Source organism: Dendrobates tinctorius, unplaced genomic scaffold, assembly GCF_039654945.1.
Source record: "Dendrobates tinctorius isolate UK_male_01 unplaced genomic scaffold, ASM3965494v1 ptg000103l, whole genome shotgun sequence".
Lineage (NCBI taxonomy): Eukaryota > Metazoa > Chordata > Amphibia > Anura > Dendrobatidae > Dendrobates > Dendrobates tinctorius.
Window position 1 is genome coordinate 20,843,644 of NW_027361771.1, and position 25,457 is coordinate 20,869,100.

At 45.6% G+C, this 25,457-nt stretch overlaps 1 protein-coding gene across 3 annotated transcripts in view; it reads right to left on the bottom strand.

The window, feature by feature from the left end:
- The window catches only part of NOTUM (notum, palmitoleoyl-protein carboxylesterase), a 149,912-nt gene that overhangs the window by 73,984 nt on the left and 50,471 nt on the right, over positions 1-25,457 (bottom strand). For all 3 annotated transcript variants that reach the window (XM_073588118.1, XM_073588116.1, XM_073588117.1), the window contains exons 2-3: positions 14,570-14,894; positions 11,890-11,942 (exon numbers count right to left, since the gene is read on the bottom strand). In XM_073588118.1, coding sequence (XP_073444219.1) covers positions 11,890-11,942; positions 14,570-14,874 — 358 coding nt within the window. In that variant the 5' untranslated portion in view covers positions 14,875-14,894. The remainder of the gene's footprint in view (positions 1-11,889; positions 11,943-14,569; positions 14,895-25,457) is intronic.

Here is a 25,457-nt window from a genome sequence, read left to right on the forward strand (position 1 = left end):
TAGAGCACTCGGGTTAACGTCACCCAAGGTAGTTAAGGCAGACTCTGTTTAAGACACAGAGACGCCCTAATATAAAAGAGAAAGGAACGCTGGACCTGTTAACTCCACAGGCCAGCTGGCATGTGGCGTCGCAGCCGCGAATGCCAATAGATGCTGCTACTTCAGCGCGGCGGTAACTGTACCCGCTAAGCGACGGTGCCGGAGAGCCGGACACCGACGGACGCTAGTGTAAGGTGCGGTAAGCAGAGTGGCGCCTAGCTTGCCACTACCTGGAACTGACTATAACCAACACTCTGTCACCATTCGTAATATCAGAGGGAAGGGGGTTTCAAATAAGTCAGTCACCAAACACATGCATCCATCACCTTTCACACACAGCATAATAGTCTACACTAGCGCATGGCCGAGCCGCCATGCGGGCTTTTTATAGCCATACGCTTCCGAGACCTTCCAGTACTCTGGGAAGGACCAATTAGATCCGACACAGGACCTGAGCATGTGGTCCCTGCTCTCCACTGAGAGGTCATCTTGCGGGCATGCCCAGCAGCACGGCGAGAGGACTTAGCCTCTGGAGCGGTTCCCTGCAGAGCAGGTTGCGCTACCATTACTGCACCAGAGGTGGCAGCAACATCCAGGCTCACAGAGCGAGTCTGAGCCGGACGCCAGGATCGCCGGGATTGCTGAGCAGGTCCCTGAGCGGTCGGAGGGGAATGGGAGACCGCTGGATGTACGGCTCTGGATTCCTGTTGTGCAGTCCCAGGAATCCGACGCCTAACATGGGCCCCCCCCACTGAGCCTCACTGCGCTCAAAGGCCGCAATCAGGAGTGGAGCATGGATATTCTCCACCGGCTCACGGGTCCGAGCCTCCGGTCCATGACCCTTCCAATCCACCAAATAAAATTTTTTTGCCACGGACAATCCTGCGTCCCACAATGGCTTTAACCTCGAACTCGTCAGACGACAAGTCTGATGACCCGGCAGATGACTCGGAGAACCGGGCCATATGAACTGGTTTGAGGAGGGACACATGGAAAACGTCCGAAATTGATAAGTGTGGCGGAAGAGCCAGGCGGTAGACCACCGAGCTGATACGCTCGAGAATCTTAAAAGGTCCAATGTATCGCGGTGCGAACTTGTGGGACACGACTCGCAGCTTGATATTTCGAGTAGAGAGCCACACCATGTCGCCGGGGGAGAAGCTTGGAGCGGGTCACCAATGTGTGTCGGCGGACGCCCTCATCCTTTCTTTAGAGGCCCGGATAGCATCCTGAGTGCGATCCCAAATGTCGCGAGCCTCCACTGCCCAGTCTGCCACCCTGGAGTCAGCGGAGGACACAGGCATCGGGACAGAGATGCGTGGATATTGGCCGTAGTTTAAAAGAAAGGGCCAGTGACCAGTGGAATTGGCCACTGCATTATTTAGGGCAAACTCAGCCCATGGTAGCAAGGATGCCCAGTCATCCTGCCTGGCAGAGACAAAATGCCGCAGGTACGTGACCAAGGTTTGGTTGGCTCTCTCAACCAAGCCGTTCGTCTCGGGATGGTAAGCGGAGGACAGGTTTAACTCGATGCTGAGTAGACTGCAGAGCTCCCTCCAAAACCGAGACGCGAACTGGGGACCTCGATCACTAATGATTTTGTCCGGCATGCCATGTAAACGGAATACGTGCTTTATGAGCAGAGTGGCAAGACCACGAGCGGAAGGCAACCATGCGAGTGGCACCAGATGCACCATTTTGGAAAAATGGTCGGTGACCACCCAGATGACCATACTGCCGCCAGACTTGGGCAGGCCAACCACGAAGTCCATGCCAACCATCTCCCAAGGTCTATCCGCCACTGGTAGAGGATACAAAAGCCCCGCCGGCCTCTGTCTAGAGGGTCTGTTCCGTGCACACGAGATGCATTCTTGTACGTATTCCTTAACATCTCGAGCCATATGCAGCCACCAATATGACCTTGCCAGGAGTTCAGTGGTCCGCTTATTGCCAAAGTGACCACCTACCCTGGAGGCATGTGCCCAAGCGAGAACCTCCGGCAAAGCTGAGGAGGCACCAAGGTCTTGCCCGGTGGCACTGACTCGATAGCAACTGGAGCCACGGTCGTAAAACTCTCCGGCGGGAGAATTAGCCAAGGCTCCGCCTCTCCTTCCGTAGAAACCACCGAGCATGAGAGAGCATCCGCACGGACGTTCTTTTCCCCTGAGAGATAATGTAGGGTGAAGCGGAAGCGGGAAAAGAAGAGCGACCACCTAGCCTGACGAGAGTTCAAGCGCTGGGCCGTCTGCAAATAGACCAGATTTTTATGGTCCGTATATACCTGGAAGGGAAACCGAGCTCCCTCCAGGAGATGTCTCCACTCGGAAAAGGCCAACTTCATGGCTAGCAACTCCCTGTCACCATTGGAGTAATTCTTCTCCGCCGGTGAGAAGGTCTTTGAGAAGAAGAAGCAGGGAAGCTTCCGACCTTGAGCATCCTTCTGGAAAAGGACTGCTCCTGCACCGACGGAACAGGCATCAACCTCCAGAATAAATGGCTTATCTACATCGGGACGATGTAAGATGGGAGCGCCAGCAAAATGAGATTTTATAGACGTGAAGGCCTTGGAGACCTGTTCAGACCAAGCGTTGGGGTTAGCTCCTTTTTTAGTGAGAGCAACCAAAGGAGCCAGCAGTGTGGAAAAGTGCGGTATAAACTGGCGGTAATAATTCACGAACCCTAAAAAGCGCTGCACCGCTTTGAGTGAATGGGGTTCCTGACAATCCATCACCGCCTGCAGTTTGGCAGGATCCATAGCCAATCCCTGGGCCGAGATGATATAGCCCAGGAACGGCAAGGACTCCTGCTCAAACTGGCACTTCTCCAGCTTGGCAAAGAGAGAGTTCACCCACAGACGGTCGAAGACCCTGCAGACGTCTCTCCGGTGGGTGGTCAAATCTGGCAAGAAGATGAGTATGTCATCCACATAGACCACCACCGAGGTAGAGAGCATGTCGCGGAAGTCGTAGTTAACGAAATCCTGGAAGGCAGCAGGCGCATTACAAAGGCCAAAGGGCATGACCAGATATTCGTAATGGCCATCCCTAGTATTAAAAGTTGTCTTCCACTCGTCTCCTTCGCGAATGCGGATCAGGTTGTAAGCCCCCTCGCAACCTGTCAAATAACTCAGAGATCAACGGGAGAAGGTATTTGTTTTTGACCATGATAGCGTTGAGACCTCTGTAGTCAATGCAGGGACGTAACTCTCCGTTCTTCTTCTGTACGAAGAAGAACCCTGCACCAGCCGGCGACACCGATTTTCTGATAAAACCTCTAGCCAGGTTCTCCCGGATATATTGAGACATAGCCTCTGTCTCAGGGAGTGATAGCGGATACACACAGCCTCTAGAAGGTTCTGTGCCTGGCAGGAGATCTATCGGGCAATCGTAAGGACGGTGCGGCGGGAGCGTCTCCGCAGACTTCTTAGAGAAGACGTCCGCGTACTGGTGGTAGGGCTTCGGAAGCGCGGAAATATCCTCAGGCACTTCAGTTGAAGCTACCTGAACAATGCCCCCCAGGCACCTTCCCTCACAGTCCTTGCTCCAACCCAGTATACTCCCCGAAGCCCAATCAATATGAGGGGAGTGGCAACGGAGCCAGGGAACCCCGAGAAGCACCTGGTCGATGCCATCAGGCAAAATGAGCAGGGACAGGACCTCACGATGAGAGGGTGAGATAGAGAGCCCGAGTGGAGCTGTCTGGTGGGTCACCTGAGATGGTAAAGGTGCACCGTTAACTACCCTAATGGTCAGAGGTTGGGGCAGCAACACCAGTGGAATAGCATGTTGCTGGGTGAAGGTCGAGGACATAAAGTTCCCTTCGGCCCCGGAATCCACGGTAACCTCTGCCTCCCAGGTGGACGCCCCACTATCTAAAGTGCCCCGGAATACCGGTTTGGGGGAAAAGGGTTGCATATTGGACTGACCACCACCTACGGCCACTGGATGTGGTCGTTTTTTCGAGCGCTGTGGACACGTGCTAGCCGAATGACCAAACTGTTGGCATTGATAGCAACGTACGGAGCTTCGCATCGGACGTGGCTTGGGACTGGTGCGAGACACCTCCATAGGTTCGGAGGATGAGAGCTCCTGTGTGGGATCTCTTAGCGGCTCAGTGAAGGTGGGAGCCAAATTAACCCTTCGTCTGGATTGTGCACGTTCCAGCCTGCGCTCCGTAAACCAGAGGTCAATGCGAGTGGAGACGGCAATCAGTTCCTTCAGACTTGTGGGAACCTCTCTAGTAGCTAGAGCATCTTTGACGTGCTCAGCTAACCCTCTCCAAAACACCGGGACTAATGCTTTGTCCGGCCACTCTAATTCGGAAGCCAATGTCCGGAACCGGACGGCATAATGGCTAACCGAGAGCGACCCCTGTGTTAGGGATAATAATTGGAGTGAGGTATCGTGCGTGATCCGTGGTCCCAAAGAGACCTGCTTCAGGGCCGCGAGGAACTGAGCAGCGCCCTGACCCACGGGATCATCACGTTCCCACAATGGCGTAGCCCACTGTAATGCCCTGCCAGACAACAGTGAGACAATAAAGCCCACCTTAGCCCGCTCTGTAGGGAACCGTGCAGCCAGTAACTCAAGCTGAATAGAGCACTGGTTCACGAATCCCCTACAGGTGGCGCTGTCACCCGAAAACTTGTCGGGGAGTGGGAGGCGAGAAATTGTCGGCGTGGGCAAACATGCGGGCACACGTGAGACAGCCTCTGCGACTGTCTGAGCAGCAGCTAGCGCAGCATTCGAGGCTGAGTTGGTGCTCTCAATAGCCGCCAACCTGCTCTCCAGCTGCCGAATGTAGCGCTGCAGCTGCTGCAGGTCTGCCATTACCAGCCAGACCCTGGCGCTAGTGTAATGTTAGGGACAGCGGAACGCACCAAATATAAATAATAGGAGGTGCGTTCGCCGCCCAGGGTCCACCGTGCGGTAGGTGTAAAGACCGCTGCTGGATAATGTCAAACTCGCTAGATGGCGAAGTAGAGCACTCGGGTTAACGTCACCTGAGGTAGTTAAGGCAGACTCTGTTTAAGACATAGAGATGCCCTAATATAAAAGAGAAAGGAACGCTGAACCTGTTAACTCCACAGGCCAGCCGGCGTGTGGCGTCGCAGCCGCGAACGCCAATAGATGCTGCTACTGCAGCGCGGCGGTAACTGTAGCCGCTAAGCGACGGTGCCGGAGAGCCGGACACCAAAGGACGCTAGTGTAAGGTGCGGTAAGCACAGTGGCGCCTAGCTTGCCACTACCTGGAACTGACTATAACCAACACTCTGTCACCATTCGTAATATCAGAGGGAGGGGGTTTCAAATAAGTCAGTCACCAGACACATGCATCCATCACCTTTCACACACAGCATAATAGTCTACACTAGCGCATGGCCGAGCCGCCATGCGGGCTTTTTATAGCCATGCGCTTCCGGGACCTTCCAGTACTCTGGGAAGGACCAATCAGATCCGAAACAGAACCTGAGCATGTGACTCCTGCTCTCCACTGAGAGGTCATCTTGCGGGCATGCCCAGCAGCACGGCGAGAGGACTTAGCCTCTGGAGCAGTTCCCTGCAGAGCAGGTTGCACTACCATTGCTGCAGCAGAGGTGGCAGCAACATCCAGGCTCACAGAGCGAGTCTGAGCTGGATGCCGGGATTGCTGAGCAGGTCCCTGAGCGGTCGGAGGGGAATGGGAGACCGCTGGATGTACGGCTCTGGATTCCTGTTGTGCAGTCCCAGGAATCCGACGCCTAACACTCTACTGTGGTATATAGGGGTCCTCCTCCTCCCCCTGTACTTTGGTATATAGAGGTTCTTTCCCTCCCCCAGTAATGTGGCATATAGAGCCTCTATATACCACAGTACGGGGGGGGGAGGGAGAGGACCTCTATATACCACAGTATGGAGGGAGGGAGAGGACCCCTATATACCACAGTATGGAGGGAGGGAGAGGACCCCTATATACCACAGTACGGGGGGAGGGAGAGGACCTCCCTCCATACTCTGGTTTATAGGGGTCCCCCTCCTGCCCCTTGCACTGTGATATATAGGGGTCCCCCTCCTGCCCCTTGCACTGTGATATATAGGGGTCCCCCTCCTGCTCCTTGCAACATGTTGTATAGGGGTCCCCCTTGCACCTTGGTGTATAGGGGTCCCATGGGGTGGGCCCATTCTTGTGGCGCTCCCGCCCTGCCCATCACTTCCTTGTTGTATGGAGGACAGGGTGGGCAGAGGGCTAGGTGCTAGTAGCAGGATGGGAGCTGGGGACGAGGGCATTAAGGTGCAGAAGAAGGCAGAAGTGCCCCTCACAGCTGCGGCTCCGGCTAAATCCAACATCTGGTCCCACTGCAGCCGCCAGCAGCCCGCACGGCGCTCACTGGAGAGGAGTGGAGGCTGCACCCGGACTGTGCAGGTGCACTGCTCCTGACAACAACTACTACACATCATGCCGCACTGACAAGAAGCCCCGCGCCTCACCTTCATTGTTGCCGGCTCACACAGCACCTACAGTCTGAGTTGCTGTGTCTGCTCTGTCCACATATGAGGCACGGCTATGTGCGCATTACACAGCGCTGACAAGGCCTAGCTTCCACCTCAGGGGATGTTCACACCATGTTTTTTACAGGGAGGTGAAATTGACAAGAGTAATGTGGAAGCCGCCTCAGAAAACGCGGCATTTTGCATCATATTTTTTTTCCTGAAGCGTCTACACCTTTTTTTTTCGAGCATTTCCTGAAATAGTTTGTTTGTGATTTGTTATACATTTATTGGGCTGATTTGCAGGCATTTTTCAAGTCTAAAGCAGTTGTCCAGGTTTAGCATGAAAGTCTGCAATCACTCTATGTAACCTGTGAAGCCTCACATGGTGCACAGTGCGCACTGTCAGGATTCTCCTGTGCCGGTAGTGAGCGGTCATGTGATCCACTAAGCAAAAACTGTCACTTAAAAACGGACTAAAAAGTTGTGTTAGCGTAACCTTTTTGCCAGCGGATTGCTGCAGGATCTCTTCTAACGGATGATTGCTGTACATGTGAACACAGGGCCGGCGTCACAACCCGCTGCACCCGGGCATGTCCCGGGACGCTGAGTAAGCGGGGGGCCCACTCGCCATTGGGGACACCGGCACGCTATGGGGTCCGTGAGTCGGGGGAAGCCATTGCCAGTGCTCGCAAGTGGGCCCCCCACTTGCTGAGGGCCCTGGCACTTGCAATGCATACCTGCCAGCTCCGGTGTCTTTGGCGTCTCCTGACTCTGACGTCTCAGGGCAGAGGATGCGATGACATCACTACAGTGCGCCCTCTGCTCTGAGCAGTCACAGTGCAGAGAGTAGGAAGACGGCAACACTGAGGAGTCCGGACCTGCGGCCAGCGAGGAGAGGTTTTTTATGTATAGAGCAATATATGGGGCCCGTCCTGTATGGGGTATTATATGGAGTCCATTATTCTGTATGCAGCCTTATATGGGATCCATTATTTTATATGGGGTCTATTATTCTGCATAAACAATATATGGTGCTCATTATACTGTATGGAACAATATATGGGGCTCATTATACTGTATGGAGGACTATGTGGTGCCCATAAATCTGTATGGAGGATTATACTGGCTGGTCTAAAATGAAAATTTTTGAATCTTCCCACATCACACACTGTGTGCTTTTAGGATTCGCCGGTTTCTGATATATTGTAGAATTTACAATAGATATCACTCATGTAATGTTAGAAGTGAAATAACTGGCATTGCACTATACCTATATTTCTCTGCCGTACCTGTGCATCATGAATCGTGGTATATGTTAAGGGGTCCACTGAGACTCTTTCGCCCGGGGTCCATGAAAACCTGCAGCCGGCCCTGGGTAGTACAGCAGAGATTGCAGTGCTAGGAGAGGAGGAGGGCTGATAGGAGGGTTTATAATGTGACACAGCTAAAGACAGCTGTGCTGCCCCTCTCTCCATACTGACTCATGCAGGAGGATAAACTAGGAGATCAGGACTGTCTGTCATACATCTCACACACTGAGGAATCTTCTCTAAGCTATTGTGGGGAATGTTTATCTTTCTTTGGTATGTTACTGCCTGCTTATGATGGTCAGCATCATACTAGGAAAAGTACACGCACCCAGTGAAGACTGTCTAATAACACCCACTTGTCCTTTAAAAAAAAGCAACTTACTAGGTGCCAAATACTTTAACATCTCCGCAACGGAGAGGCAAAAAAAAACATTTGATTTTGCTATGCAGCTACTACACTGTGTCCAGTACAACATGAAAAATCTGTCTGTGTTCAACATGAAAAATTTGGTGCAAGGTCCTCTTTAAGATTAATGTAGAAGAATGGTGATTTTGATCAAATAAGTTCAAGTTCTATTATGATACATCTTCAAAATGATTATCTCATTCGGACAACCCCCTTCCATGTGGTATGTATATGGGCATTGTAGGGGTGAATTTGTCTGCTCTGGATCCTTTGTCTGCTACTGTTATGGATTGTTCAGAAGGACTACATAGATAGATATACTGTATATATATATATATATACACACACATACACACTGTGTATATGTATATATATATATATATATATATATATATATATATATATACTGTATAAATATATATACATACATACATACACATACATACATGCATTCAGATACCACAGGGAAAATGTGAGTCAGGATCTGTAGCACTCAGTTGACTGTGAGTCACATTACTGACATACAGCTCTGGCAAAAATTAAGAGACCACTGCAAAATTTTCAGTTTGTCTGATTTTTCTCTTTATAGTTATATTTTTGAGTAAAATGTAAATTGCTCTTTTATTCTATAAACTACTGACAACATGTCTTCGAATTTCCAAGCCCTAAATTTTGTATTTATTTTCAGAAAATGAGAAATGGTCAAAATAACAAAAAAATGCAGTGCTTGCAGACCTCAAATAATGCTAATAAAACAAGCTCATAATCATTTGGAAACAACAATACTAATGTTTTAACTCAGGAAGAGTTCTGAAATCAATATTTTGTGGAATAACCATGATTTTTAATCACAGCTTTCATGCATCTTGGCATGCTTTCCACCAGTCTTTCACACTGCTTTTGGTTGACCTTATGCCACTCCTGATACAAAAATGTAAGAAGTTATTCTTTGTTTGATGGCTTGTGGCTATCCATCTTCCTCTTGATTACATTCCAGAGGTTTTCAATGTGGTTCAGTTCTGGAGATTGGGCTGGCCATGACAGGGATTTGATTTGGTGGTCCTTCATCCACTCATTGATTAACCTAGCTGTGTGGCATGGCACATTGTCCTGCTGGAAAAACCAGTCCTCAGAGTTGGGGAACATTGCCTGAGTAGAAGGAATCAACTGTTTTTACAGGGTAACCTTGTATGGGGCTTGATTCATACATCCTTCGCAAAGATTAACCTGCCCAATTCCAGCCTTGCTGAAGCATCCTCAGATCATCTCTGATCATCCACCAAATTTCACAGTGGATGCAAGACACTGTGGCTTGTACTCCTCTGCAGATCTCCGTCTAACCATTAGATTTATTTATTTATTATTATTATTTATTTATAAAGCACCATTGGCTCCATGGTGCTGTACATGAGAAGGGGTTACATATAAATTACAGATATCAATTACAGTAAACAAACTAACAATCACAGACTGATATAGAGGGGAGAGAGGACCCTGCCCTTTTGGGCTTACATGCTACAGGATCGTGGGGAAGGAGACAGTAGGTTGGAGGGTTGCAGAAGCTCCAGTGATGGTGAGGCGGTAGCTCCAGTAGTGGTGAGGAGGCAGCGGGGATCATTGCAGGCTGTAGGCTTTCCTGAAGAGGTGGGTTTTCAGGTTCTGTCTGAAGGATCCGAGTGTGGTTGATAGCCGGACGTGTTGGGGCAGGGAATTCCAGAGGATGGGGGCTATTCGGGAGAAGTCTTGGAGGTGGTTGGGTGAGGAGCGAATAAGTGTGGAGGAGAGAAGGAGGTCTTGGGAGGACTGGAGATTACGTGAGGGAAGGTATCGGGAGATTAGTTCAGAGATGTATGGAGGAGACAGGTTGTAGATGGCCTTGTAGGTCAGTATTAGTAATTTGAATTGGATACGCTGAGGGAATGGGAGCCAGTGAAGAGATATGCAGAGGGGAGAAGCGGAGGATTAGCGAGGAGAGAGATGAATTAGTCGGGCAGCAGAGTTGAGGATGGACTGGAGAGGTGCAAGGGTGTTAGCAGGGAGGCCACAGAAAAGGATGCTGCAATAGTAGAGGTGGGAGATGATGAGGGCATGCACAAGCATTTTAATAGATTGAGGGTTGAGGAAGGGATGGATTCTGGAAATAATTTTGAGCTGGAGGCGTCAGGAGGTGGAGAGAGCTTGGATGTGCGGTTTGAAGGACAGGGCAGAGTCAAGTGTTACTCCGAGGCAGTGGACATCCGGTATGGGGGAAAGCGTGATGTTGTCAATTGTTATAGAAAGGTCGGGTAAGGAAGATCTGTGAGATGGGGGAAAGATGATCAGTTCAGATTTGTCCACATTGAGTTTGAGGAAGTGAGAGGAGAAGAAGGAAGATATGGCTGATAGACACTCTGGGATTCTGGAGAGCAGAGAGGTGATGTCTGGGCCAGAGAGGTAGATCTGAGTATCATCGGCATAAAGGTGATAGATGACGAGGTGTTGGACAAAGCTGAAAATTAGACTCAGAGAAGATTACCTTACTCCAGTCCAGTCCTCTATGGTCCAATCCTTATGGTCTTTGGCAAACTTCAGCCTGGCTCTCCTTTGCGTCTCATTGATGAAAGGCTTTTTTCTAGCTTTACATGACTGCCTCTAGGAGCCTGTTACAAACTGTTCTTGCCATGCACTTCACCCCAACTGCCATTTTCCATTCCATTTATAGGTCACTTGATGTCATCCTGTGGTTGCTGAGTGACATTTGAATAAGATGACAGTCATCCCGGTCAGTGGAGAGTCGTTTTTGCCCTCTGCTGGTCTGTAGCTTTGCTGTCCCAAATTTCTGCTGTTTGACCTTGTTGTAATGGACTGCCATCTTAGAAATTTTAAGGATGGAGGCAACATGATGCTCACTGCAGCCCTCTGCTAGTAAAGCCAGAATTGAGCCCTTCTTTTCCTTACTCAAGACTTTTCTTTTCAATTCCTTTGGCATGGTTAAAAGTTATTTTTTCATTCCTATTACTTTTGGGATATTACTGGCACTTTTTTTGCCATACAGCTTGTCCTATTGCAAGAGGATTGTGAACACCACAGCAGGGTTTTTAATACTTTCCTTTATTAAATAAGATTTGGTTCAGGGCATCACCTAATCAGAAACACATTAAGTAGAATGAGGTGTACTCTGGTTGGAATTCAACTGACACTGGAATGGAATGGCTGTCAGACATGTAGAGAAGCTAATTTTTATAAAACTGTGCAGTGGTCTCTTAATTTTTGCCAGAGCTGTATATACAATTAATATATATATATATATATATATATACACCCCACAAAGTGATATTTCTTATAACACTAAATCGAAGTTTAGAATAAATTATGGGAAACAAAATATTAAAATATGCAAATGCTATATCACCTTAAGGATCTGTAGCTAGTAACTTTCATGCACCCACAGTTTAATTGTTAGACACAATTACATTCAGTATAATGAGTCCTTTCCAAGTCAGGTCATCACCTTTGACTCCAGGTCACACTTACATGTCACTCATTCATTAAAAAAAATGTGTTTTGGAAGCAAATTATGTTCTTACAACTCTTCACCGCAAGCTCTGTTTATTTTCTCTTACTTAGCTTGGGCAGAAGGCCTAAAATCTTCAGTAAAGAGGGGAAGATAAAAGTTAAGTTTTACCTTCCAAGAAGACGAGCCACCGCCGGCTGCCTTTGGACTCTTTTAGGTAGTAACTAGAATGTAAACATAACAGCGTCTTAGTCCATGGTGGTGGGAGCATCAAGGAGGGGATGGACACTTATCAAAGGAAAGTGATGGCATGATGGAGTATACACTTTACTTAAAAGCAGCTCTGTACACAGATAGAAAGCAGGCACCGAAAGGTCTTATCCACCTCACACAGCTTATATTTTGGGATTTATTTCCAGCCAAATAAAGGATGTGGGCAGAATATACAATATATACATATCATTACATTTTATTTAAAACTGTGAAAAGATTAGGAGGAATTCAGAAGAACATATGAAACAAATTCCTAATGTAAACTGTGAGGACAAGTGGAGCCTTCAAGATGTTTGTAGACCACATTAAAAGAAATATCCATATACATAAATATTGCAGAAATACCAGAAGATTAGATGTGCCCCATTCTCTTAAGGACTAAATCTGAAAGAGGTGGTTTAGTATGAAATTTTCTTAATCACATCTTTCATACATAGAGAAGACAGAAACCCACAATCAACTACTTTTTTATAATTTTTATAATTGAGGGTTTGGGCACTTGTACAGAAGGAACTGCACAGAGCAGAAAACCACTACAAAATATGGCTAAGGAGGGCCTCTGACAACCATATATTACAAAGATAGTAATGTAAGGGGCCTGTTCAAATATTCCCAATGTCCATGGTAAGCACCATGAGGGACATCATTTTTACAAACCGAATTGTAACTGACTTAAAATTTGCTAGGATTTCAGAAACCTACAGTAATCTACGATTAAGAACAGCCATCTTTAAACTTAAAGCAAGCCTGGACTGTGGTTCTCACATCTTAGATACCATCAATATGAATTCTGGCAAGTGTCACACACAGTTTACTATACTGCTTAAGAAGGCAATTCAGGGATGATGTATGACCTGTAAAATCGATGCCCCCAAGGAAGCTTTCAAACGTAAATAAAATAAATGAATAGCTACAACATTATAAAATAGCATTAATTCTCTTGTGTGCACATAAAGGGATTGTCCAGTTAAAAAAATTATGATCTAATCATAATATAGGTGGTAGCTTGCTTATTGGACCACTGAGACATGGACCAATTGGCAGAATGGGAAATATCCCAGTTGTGCACTTTTATCCCATATATAAATGAGATGGCAGGTTGGATGCCAGACTACCACTCTTAATTCCCTGTGGACCTGCAGGAAAAGCCTAGCACAGTGCTCGTCAGCCCTATAGGGAATGACTGTCGAGCATGTCAAGCATGAGCACTGCCACTGCATTCTAATAGAAGTAAGAGTTCCCCATTCTCCCAATTTATTCCCAGCAGTTGTCCACCCACTGATCAACAATTTATCAAATATCTTCAGGATAGGTGATTAGTCCTTTAAAGAGGTTGTCCTCTACTTTTTCATTGATAACGTATCTGTAGGATAGGCCATCAATGTCTGATCAGTCAGGGTCTGACACCCAGTACCCTCGCAGATCAGCTGTTCTTGTTGTTGGCAGCAGTGATAAAAAAAGTAGGTAGCGAATGTGTAGTTCCCTGCCGTGGCCACTATCAGAAGACGGAGCATCTCTGCAGTCTAGCAGTGTTGTCCGGTGGTCACTGCCTGCCGCCTCCGACACATAGAGCAGCTGATTGGCAGGGGTGCCATGTGTTGGACCCCAACCGATCAGGCATTGATGACCTATCCTAGGGATAGTGGACAACCTGTTTAAATATAGATAATTAAGCTAAGCTTATATCAGGTATTTACATTATGGCCCTCAGCAAAACTTCATACGACTAACATTCCGTTAGTCACACTAGCCCAGGAAGAAGCAATACGCGAAACGCGCATTGGGGCTCGGTACTACATTCAAAGGTTGTATACCATATACCCTACTCCGCCTGTGGTTCTCTGTCTACAATCCTTGTTTTGTCATATTTGCAGCTATTACTTGCTGCTTTGTATAAGGTGATTAACCTATATTACTTCAATCATTTATTGCACTATATACATCACGTTAGCTATGTGGCACTATTATAGCACTTTAAACATCAGGTAGGCTATATGGCACTATTAGAGAACTTCACTTTAAAAATCCATGCATTTTAAAAACTTAATGATTAAAGACGGCTGCATTTGCATATTACAATTAGCATATACATGGGCATAACTTCTTGCTAGGTGTGACCACTTATGGGTGGATTTCCATACACTATCACTTACATTTGAAACTTCTAGACTCAGCAGCTCCTGTGAGTCGGCTTCCTACTCTCAGTGTACTGTATGTAGATCTTCTCCCTGCTGACAGGCTGTATTTTAATTATTCATCTAGTAGTCCCTATCTTACGTCATTTCACACCTTAGTACACAGGTTTAGAATGCTCCTTTGTATTTGGACACTGGTCCTAATATAACTGGTATACACCCCACGAATGTAGTTTAAATTTTGCATTTGTATCCCCACTAAATTTTACTTGTTATAATGTATTTTCCAATAAAATTTGTATTATTTTATTTGGTGTAAGCTTCCTCGTTCTTTTAGGATTATAACGTTGGTGGGAGTGCCACAAACCTAAGCCTCCTATGGGTTTATTCATAAGACTCACCATTAAAGTATTGTAAACAGTCTGCTCTCCACAGACACTTACCCAGCTGGACTCCCATCATTGCAGGTGATAGAGTGGTTACTCAAAATATGTAATTTCATCTCTTCATCTAAACGTTGTGCTGAGCAAGGGTACAAAGACTGTGCCAGGTTCTTAATCTGAGTCATAAAATTGTCCATATTTCCCTCTACAGCAGTAAAATCCAATGGGAAGCTCTCGCCACCCGCTTCAGTTCGCTCACGACTGTTGGGTACAAGCTGCTGGCCACGTCTTCTCCAGCTCTTCCTACTCCCTGTGGGAATGATGCTGAGGAGGAGCAAAAAAATCACGCAGATGCCGCCAGCCATGCCAAGCACGAAGATCCGTCCTGTGGGAGAGAAAAATATAATATTTACATGATTTAGAAAGCAATTTTTCAAATAATATAATAATAATATATAATATATATAATATATAAGAAAATTCAGAGTTACTGTGGGAATGTGGTGGGGATGATACTTTCAGGACTCCTCTGTAAGAGTTGAGAAAGTCTAGCACATCTTTTGTTCTAGTAGACCAATAAAACCCTATTCACTTCATGAACATCCCATTCTTTTTAACAAAACATAATAAGTAGTATTAAAAGTGATTCAACTGTGTACCAAAGAAGGCAGAAAGTAAAGGGTCGAATCCAACCGCCTTCATAAAAGGTGTACAGGATTTCTGATATTAATCATAACTTCCCAATCCACAATTTCTATAAGGCTACAATTCTCTTTTGTTCTTTTTAGAAACAGCAATACTTTTGTAGATGCCCTGTCTCTGACACGGCAATCGTTGTCTACTCACTTGAACTTGACTTTTCAGTGGCCCGCAATAAAAAAAAAAAAAGACTAAATGTTCAGAACCTTATAGATTTGTATGTGTCTTGGCTGTGTCACTTCTTGGATATGTCCAGAACTGCTTGGAAATATATTTTTTTCTTTTAGGAATTATGCTAGTTTTTACTTTTCTTAGGGGGGGTTCTCCAATATAATTAAAACACTGCACACAGGCAGTAATACATCTAGATTACGGTAATTAAATAATATATTAAACCTTTCAATCCCAGAGGTTCCAGCACAATGACTCTCCTGAACTCCACTTTTCTTCTGTTTAACTTGGCTGCAAGACATCTTTTCCTGTATACCCCTCATAACTTCTGCAGCCAATCACTGGTCTCAGTGATCTTGTGAGTGATTGGTTGTAACAGTTACTTGGGGCATAGAGAACATGACATCAGCAGGTCTACTGAAGACTGATCGGGAATGGGAGGTACCAGGGACATGATGCTGGAATGATAGGGAGAAAAAGGGTAAGTATATATTGCATTATTATTTCATTACATATATTGCTCACTGTGTGCAGCTTTAAAGCTAGTATATTTCCTAAAAGAGGTTGGCCACTGCTTATTAATAGATGGCCTATTCTCGGGAAAGGCCATGAATACCAAAACCCCTCAGACCAGCTGTTACCCGCACCGACTGGAAATTCGTGGATGCAACTTCTTCAAAATCACGGTGGCAGCAGCTAGGAACTGCAAATCCACCTCCTATTCTTTTGAATAGGAGGTGGATCTCCAATAGCTGGCTGCAGCCACAATAGAGATGATGGAGCTACTGGATTCCGGCAAGATCCGACAAATTCTGGTCATCATTTGAATAGGGAGCGGCTCTGCAGTACCCGGCCACTGTCAAAATAGAAATTATGGAGGTGATGTTTACTGTCAGTATCTGAAAACTTCCAGCCACAACTGGTAACAGCAGATCAGCTCACACTTCCACTGAACAGATATGTATTGATGGCCTATGCCAAGGATCGACCATCAATAAAAAAAAAAAGTAGTAGCCAACATTTTTCAGTTTCTTTTTTACTGTACGACTGCAGTGGTACCTAGCCCAAAAGCATCTTAGCTTCATTGGGAAACTGCCTAACATCGACTGAGACTCAATGATTTGGAGCAATTTTGTAGCTCCTGATACCTGGCTTACAAACTGTGACTAAACAGATTACTGCCCTTTATCAGCAGAGATACCTCAACTTCTGCATCTAGCAATGCATTATACAAACACATCAGCCATAAACGCATTATAACACAGTCATAACAGCCAAAAAACGCCCAGCAGTGAAATTATTCACACATGGACTATTGGTTGACAGGATGACATAGCAGAACGCAAAGAACTTCATCAGCACCCAAGGTGTGTGTATATAATATTATACATATATATAATATATACACAAATACACACACAGGTGCTTCTCAAACTTAGAATATCATCAAAAAGTCAATTAATTTCAGTTCTTCAATACAAAAAGTGAAAATCGAATATTAGATAAAGTCATTACAGACAGAGTAATTTATTTCAAGTGTTAATTTGTTAATATGTTGATTATGGCTTACTGCCAATGATAACCCAAAAGTCTTTATCTCAGTAAATTAGAATACTTTATAACACCAGCTTGAAAAATGATTTTAGAAACTGAAATGTTGCCCTTCTGAAATATATATTCAGTAAATGCACTCAGTACATGGTCGGGGCTCCTTTTGCATCAATTACTGCATCAATGCAGCTTGGCATGGAGGAGATCAGTTTGTGGCACTGCTGAGGTGTTATGGAAGCCCAGGTAGCATTGATAGCAGCCTTCAGCTCGTCTGCATTGTTGGATGTGGTGTCTGGTGTCTCGCATCTTCCTCTTGACAATACCCCATAGATTCTCTATAGAATTAAGGTCAGGCGAGTTTGCTGCCAATCAAGCACAGTGATACTGTTGTTTTAAACCAGGTATTGGTCCTTTTGGCATTGTGGACAGGTGCCAAGTCCTGCTGGAGAATGAAATTTCCATCTCCAAAAAGCTTGTTGGCAGAGGGAAGCATGAAGTGCTCTAAAATTTCCTGGTAAATGGCTGTGCTGACTTTGGTCTTGATAAAACACAGGGGACCTACACCAGCAGATGACATTGCTCCCCAAACCATCATTGATTATGGAAACTTCACACTAGACCTCAAGCAGCATGGATTGTGTGCCTCTCCACTCTTCCTACAGACTCTAGGACCTTGATTATCAAATGAAATGCAAAATTTACTTTCATCTGAAAACCACACCTTGCACCACTGAGTAACAGTCCAGTTCTTTTTCTCCTTGGCCAAGGTAAGATGCTTCTGGCGTTGTCTATTGGTCATGAGTAGCTTGACACAAGGAACGCAACACTTGTAGCCCATGTCCTGGATATGTCTGTGCGTGGTGGCTCTATAAGCAATGACTCCAGCAGCAGTCCACTACTTGTGAATCTCCCTCAAATTTTTGAATGGCCTTTTCTTAACAATCCTTTTAAGGCTGTGGTTATCCCGGTTGCTTGTGCACCTTTTTCTACCAAACTTTTTCCTTCCACTCAACTTTCCATTATTATGCTTGGATACAACACTCTGTGAACAGCCATAATCTTTAGCAATGACCTTTTGTGGCTTACCCTCCTTGTGGAGTGTGTCAATGACTGCCTTATGGACATCTGTCAAGTCAGTAGTCTTCCCCATGATTGTGGCGCCTAATGAAATAGTCTAAGGGACCTTTTTAAACGCTTAGGAAGCCTTTGCAGGTGTTTTTTGTTAATTTTTCTAATTTACTGAGACAATGACGTATGGGTGTTCATTGACTGTAAGCCTAATCATCAACATTTACTGAAATAAAACACATTTACTGAAAAAAAAACCACTTAAAATAGAAAACTGTAATGACTATATCATTGCAGCCATTTGATAAATTCAAGAAAGTTCATTTTTTTTCTCATCAATTTACACTCTGCACCCCATCTTGACTGGAAAAAAACAGAAATGTAGAAATATTTGCAAATTTATATATATATTATACACACAATGGATTGCAGAACTATTAACCCCCTTGGCTTATTACCTAGTTTGTTACATTACAACCTGTGCTTTAGTATTTTTGCAATGCGATTTATGCATGATGCATCAACATTAAATAGCCTAAGTTGGTGTGTCACATGGTCTGATGGTCTGTTAGTATATACACACCTTTTCTTGAGGGCCACAGAGGATGAAACACCATTTAGCAAGAGGTACCACTAATCAAACAACATCATGACGACCAAGGAAATCTCCAAGCAAGTCAGGGACAAAGTTGTTGAGAAGTACAACTCAGGATTGGGTTAAAAAAAAATCCCAATCTCTAGTGATCCCAATTGTAAGGCTCCTTTTGTGTTTGTCAAAAGATATATGGGATACTCCACAAATGTATGGATGGAGGAAGGTGCTCTTGATGAAATGAGACCAAAACTGAACTTTATGGCCACCAAGGTAAACACTATGTCTGGCGCCAAACCAACACAGCTCATCATCCCAAGAACACCATTCCCACAGTGAAACATGATAGTTGCAGCATCATGCTATGGGGTTGTTTTTGGCAGAATGGACAGGGAAAATGATCTGAGTCAGTGGGAAGATGGATGCTGCAAAATACAGGGATATTCTTCTTTGTTTCAGTCTGTCAGTGATTTGAGACAAGGATGGATGTTCACCTTCCAAAAAGACAATGACCCGAAGCAAACTGCTAAAGCAACACTGAAGTGGTTTAAAGGGGAAAAGTGTAAATGTTTTGGAGTGGCCTAGTCAAAGCCTAGATTTCAATCCAATTGAGCATCTGTGGTCAGACTTGAAGATTGCGGTTTACCAGAGAAGGTTGAAGGAGTTGGAGAAGTTTTGTCTTGAGGAATGGGCAAAAAATCCCAGTGGCAAGATGTGGAAAGCTCATAGAAACTCATCCAAAACTACTTGCAGCTGTAACTGCCACAAAATAACGCTCTACAAAGTACTGACTTTAGGGAGTGAATAGTTATGCACACTAAAGTTTTCAGTTATTTTGTCCTATTTGTTGTTTACTTCACAATAAAAAGAAAATCAAATGTTCACAGCGGTAGGCATGTTGCAAACCGTCAGAAAAAACAGTGACATTTCAGTTTGTGAGGTAGCAAAATTAGAAAAATTCCGGGGGGAGGAGAGGTTTGGAGCAGTAGCGTAGCTACTGGGGGGGCAGAGGGGGCCATCGCCCTGGGCCCCGTCACATGAAGGGGCACACCGAGAGTGACTGTCACTCTTTTGATGATGCAGAACACAGCACAAGAGGAGAGCAGGAAAATGCCTGCTCCAACGGCCTGACTCAAGATTCTGCAGGCTAGCACAGTGGCCAGTTGCAGAGTTTCCCTCCTGGCTCCTGCTGTGTACAGTGCCGGCTTTACTGACCTGAGAAGCTTCTTCCGGGTTGTAGTTTGGTGCACGCTGGGATTGGCTGAGGCATGCTGGGTCCTAGTGCCCACCCTGTATTTCTATTTCTCCCAGACACTTCCTGGTCCTGCCTCACTGCCTGCAAAGTAACCTGGTAAGTGGGGATGGACTGTAAATGTAGATTGATTAAATGTAGGAATGTCATGGTCACAGGGGGTGAATGTGAGAGGATCAGAGTATTGTGGGGGAGGGGGAACAGGGCACAGGGGGCTGAATGTGAGAGGATGGAGGTATTGTGGGGGCTGAAGTGGAAGAGGGGGACAGGACACTGGTGGGAGGGCACTGGGGGCTGAATGTGAGAGGATGGAGGTATTGTGGGGGAGGAGGGACAGGTCGCTCGGGGGGTGAATGTGAGAGGATGGGGGTATTGTGGGGGCTGAAGTGGAAGAGGGGGATAGGGCACTGGGGAGTTAATGTGAGAGGGGGGTATTGTGGGGGGAGTAGGGACAGGGCACTCGGGGGGCCAAGGTGAGAGGATGGGGGTATTGTGGGGTAGGAGGACAGGGCACTACGGCGTTGAATGTGAGAGGATGGGGGTTGTTGTGGAGGCTGAAGTGGGGGAGGGGGACCGGGCACTGGGGAGTGAATGTGTGAGGATGGGGTATTGTGGGGGCTGAAGTAGAGGAGGGGGATAGAGTACTGGGGGGGCTGAATGTGAGAGGATTGGGAGTATTGTGGGGGCTGAAGTGGAGGAGGGGGATATGGCACTGGGGCCTGAATGTGAGAAGATGGGGATATTGTGCGGGCTGAAGTAGGGGGGATGGCAGGGGGGTGAATGTTAGAGGATGGGGGTATTGTGAGGGCTGAGGAGGGTGAGGGGCAACGGAGCATTGGTGGGCTGATTATTATACTGCTTTGTTAGGAGATTATATGCACTCTATTACATGTAAAGTTGCTGTCTGGGGGGCTGAAGATGGGGAGGTAGGGGGCTTTTAATACTTACCAGCAGGGTCTTATACAAGAATTAGTATATAACAAGCTCCCATATATTAACCATGAACTGCATCAAATTTAAAGGGGATCTGTCCCCCTTCCCGGGATGTATATAACCTCTTAATATGGGCATACAGGTAATAAAAATATTTGTAACTCATATTTATGGTCTTGTTGTGGATAAATGTTATTTTCTCTTGTTATATTAATGATTTCTTCCAGGCTCCGGGGCGTGCAGTGCTGTAAGAAATCCCTGCTTCCTGTCTTCATTGTGATACCCCCTCCCATAAGCATCAGTTATGGCCCCGAAATCCCGCGCCTGCACCATGCACTTCTTCAGAGATATACACCACATCCTCCCTTCTATGGGCGCTGCATTCAGGAATCTTCTGCGCAGGCACTGGTGACTTCCGCTCCAGTGACGTGTGCGCGCCGATAAGGTGCTCTCCCCACTTCCTCCCTGCATAGTCATTGCCATGTACACATGGTTCCTAGGGATAACTGTGCAGGGAGGAAGTGAGGAGAGCACCTAATTGGCGCGCACACCAGAGGTCACAGTGATTTGCCTGCGTAGAAGATCTTAGGATGCAGTGCCCATAGAATGGAAGAAGAGGTTCAGATTGTGGTGACTCGCAGGGTGCGGGTGCAGGATTCCGGCGCCATAATTGACATACATGGGAGGGAGGTAGTATTATAATGAAGAAAGGAGGAAGGTCCCGGAATCTGGAAATCATTAACATAAAGAAAGAATATAACATTTATCAGCAACAAGACCATTAATATGAGGCATACAGGTAGGATTAGTGAACATTTCTATTACCTGTATGCCCACATTGATACATACACGTCCCGGACGGGACAGATTCCCTTTAAAGCACCACTCCAGCATTTTTTTATTTCACCGCTGGAATGACGCCTTAAAATCTAAGACCTCTACCTATTGTCTGATACACACCTTCTGGCGTTTTCATGTTTCCGCGGCCACCACTAGGCTGCATCTCCTGCAGTTTGTGACCTGTCCACTGCCCCAGTATTTCAAGGAGCAACGCGGAGGTCACTAATCAATGTGAGTCTATGAAAGCCTAGTTCTGGCCTCATTCTCGCCTTGTTCTGGCTCTCATAGACTTAAATTGAGGGCTTGTGATGTACCTTCTAACTTCTGGCCAGTCAGAAGCTGCTCTCACAAATTTGAGTTGCGGGACTGGAGTTGTGCGTAAAACCAGTGAATACGCCGGAGGATGAGTATATGACTGGGGCAGGGGACTTGCGCTCAAAGCACCACTCCAGCGGTTTAAAAAAAAATAACCCTGCTGCAGTGGTGCTTTAATAATAAGTTATTTATTATTATATACTGTAGTTAATTACAGCTTGGAATAAATGTCTGCGGTCACATAACAGGTAGCGCCTGCTGCATGAGCCCCCAATATCACTGGTGTTGTTACGAGGTCATGGACCCCATATTTGCTATGTGCATGTGTCGACTAGAAAGGTTTGGTTTCTCTCAATAGAAGAGAATTGAGAGAAGCCAAAATAGTCATCACATGACCACCTGCTGACATCAGCAATGCGGGGGCCATTGTTACTGTACATGGGACTCTGGGGACATTATTAAATGTTAAGTGGGTACTTAAGCATTATTGTTATTGGGACTCAGAGTATTGTGACCATAAATGTTGCATATAGGGTATTACTTTTTAGCGACAAAATGTAGAGGGCACTAGCATGGGGCATTAATATTTTTAGGGGGGAATTTTACCATCTAGAGAGCACAAAGGTGGCATTATTACTATGTAAGGGGCACAGTGGTGGTATTATTATGTGGGGCAGTAAGAGGAGCCGTTATTGTACCACACAGTAGGTGCTGTAGGACACATACAGTGTATGGCAGCGGCTCAGTATTGGGGTATCAGCAGAATGAGTAGTTTGCTCAGGTTGGGCGTAGATATGGACAGTGCAGGAAATGTGAGAAGTCAGATGTGTCTTTGTTGTAATCTCTGCAGATGAGTCCTGGCTGGAGAAGTTATGTCGGTCTCATCCAGATGGAAAAGATGAGAAAAGTGAACAATTCCATAAGAAGGAATGTCAGCTGTAAGTCACCATCAATAGCTGTACTGTGATCTCTTATATGGTCTGCAGGACTTGTATCTACCACTATATGCTCTCTATATAGTAATAGCAGTGTTCGTTTTTGTATATAGATTTATTTTCAATCACAGCGCGGTCATTTGCTGATGATCCCCTATACCTCACAATTAGGGTGTACCACGTAGCTGTAGTAAGGATTACCTGGTTTTGGGGCCCACTCAGATTCCCCCCCCCCAGGCTGAAACCCTAGCTGCGCTTCTGGTTTGGAGTGGTGTCAGTGTATATAGATAATAGTATTCTTTAGCATTTAGCAATCATCTTAAAATGCCCCAGCAGAAAGCTAGCATATTATGGACCATTAGGGTTGTATCCAAAATTGATAGCTTCTTTAAATTACAGTTAACCCAAAGGGCTATCCAAACTGACCACAGATTGTCCCATTGTTACCCCCCAAAATCAGGTATACCCTGAGGAAGCTGACAGCAAAGGTTCAGATGTTCAGAGCAACCACAGGTTAAATTGCGCATCACAGTGCCTCAAAGTGGAATGGAATATCCTTGTAAAGCATATACAAGCTTGTCCTTCCTGATGGACAGATGCACCTGGAAGTTTTTCTTTACCTACTTTATATACAGTAGGTGTAACATTATGTGCTGTTTACTCTGTTTTCAGGATTGAAAAGAGTCGCAACTTATGAATATTACAGACTGCGCAGCAAGTGCACAAAGATGGAGAGGACTCCAGCACTGCAACAGATAGCCAGGAATTTCATGAAAATCGTTGTTAGATGTAAGTAATATACTGGAATTGGGGTACCGTCGCTACTTTATGCCCCATCAATTGGCACAGGAAAAACCTATTAAAATCTCCCATGTAACTCCAGAATATTAATTGTGGATCACAGAACTATAGTTCTATTAGTCAAGGAATTTAGTAAAGAAGTAAAATTCATAATGCGTCTCAGACTGCAGCTGCATTATTCATTATAATGCTCAGGTTACTTAAGAAATAGTGAAGTGATGAGTTCAGAGCTGCCCATTTATATAAATATATATTTCACAGAAGTTTGTACTTTAGCCTTCTTTGCAATTACTGTTTAAGTAATGATAAAAGATTTTGAGTAGGCATCTCTGCAGCTTTTGATCTTCGACATGGAATTTTGTCAAGCAATATACTGATTACTGAAATCAACTCCAGGACTTTCAGTGTCACTTGCTGATGGGTCAGTATTTCAATAAGAACTAACCATAAAACCCTGCTGAAACCGTAGAAAGTGTATGAGCACGGTGAAACTATACTTACCTATGTACCAATACTAGTGTAAGGGAACAAACAGTTCGTTTGGATGCAGTGAGTAAGCGGAGACAGAGAAGGGGCTAACAAGGATTTACTGAACAATCAATAACAAGTAATACTCCACGCAAGGAGGGCAAGGAAATGGCAAAAGGACATATAAAATAAACAGGACATTTATCGGTTACAGTTCTGGCAAGGGGGAGGCTAGAATATCTCCCGGCAGCGTTTCCAACGATGAACAAAGTCTCTGGCTCTGCTACAGAGAAATGAGGAACACTGCCGTCCGACAGTGCCGATGGATTCAGTCCTGCTTGTCTTAGGTACGCGGGAACGTGGAAGCAGTTCTTTGTGTGAATGCCTCGGAAATGGTGCCGGGCATGGGTCGTGAGCACGTGTACAAACCGCAACAACCCGAGGTCTCTCGGAGTAGTCTCTAAACAGTTGTTCCTGTATCTCAGGTAAAACAGGAGTATCCAACGGTGCGGGTAGAGACGGTAACTTAATATTGTCACGAGAGGTCTCAAAGTCAGCACATGGAGGTCTCGGACAAATGGAGTTGTCAGTAGAAGCAGCAGAGAGGGAGTCAACCGTCTCCTGTCGTCTTCCCGCCAAGTCTCTCTTCCTGCACTCAGGTCTCCTTTTGTACCCCGCACCCCCTGCTGTCTAACAGAAAGGTCTCTCCCTCTCAGAGGAAAACTCTGCCAACAGTGGTGACAGCCCAGATAACGGCCCTAAAGGGCACCGCACACTGCTGACTCCATCTTGACTCATCTTCTTACACTTGCACGGTCTCAGCACACTGAAAAAAATCTAGGTTACATAGTAGTCCATTCAATGTAATATCACATTTTACATATACCAAAATCAACTTGGGTGAAACAATCCCTCTAACAAGACATGGCCTGAATCGGAAAACAAACATCAGTCAATTAAAAACTCTCTAAACTTAATGGTATGCAATGCAAACTTTTAAGGTAGCCTTATGAAGAATGTTCTAGGCAAAATCCAATTACAAAAACATGATATCTACTACAGATTCCAGGAGCCAGGTGGCCACTGCATGCAGAAATTAGCTCTTGGCACTTCTTAGGTTGCAATACCTATTAGGGTATTTGTGCACATTGCGGATTTGCTTTTAAAAAATTCTGCGTGGATTCTGCCTCTCTTGGCAGAAAACGCAGTTGAAATTCCACACAGTTTTGGATTTGTATGCATTTTTGTAAGCTAAATAAAGAAAGAATTGTGATGTCATTTCCTTGTTCAACCTCTTCTTTTTCATTCTCCATTGAAGACCAT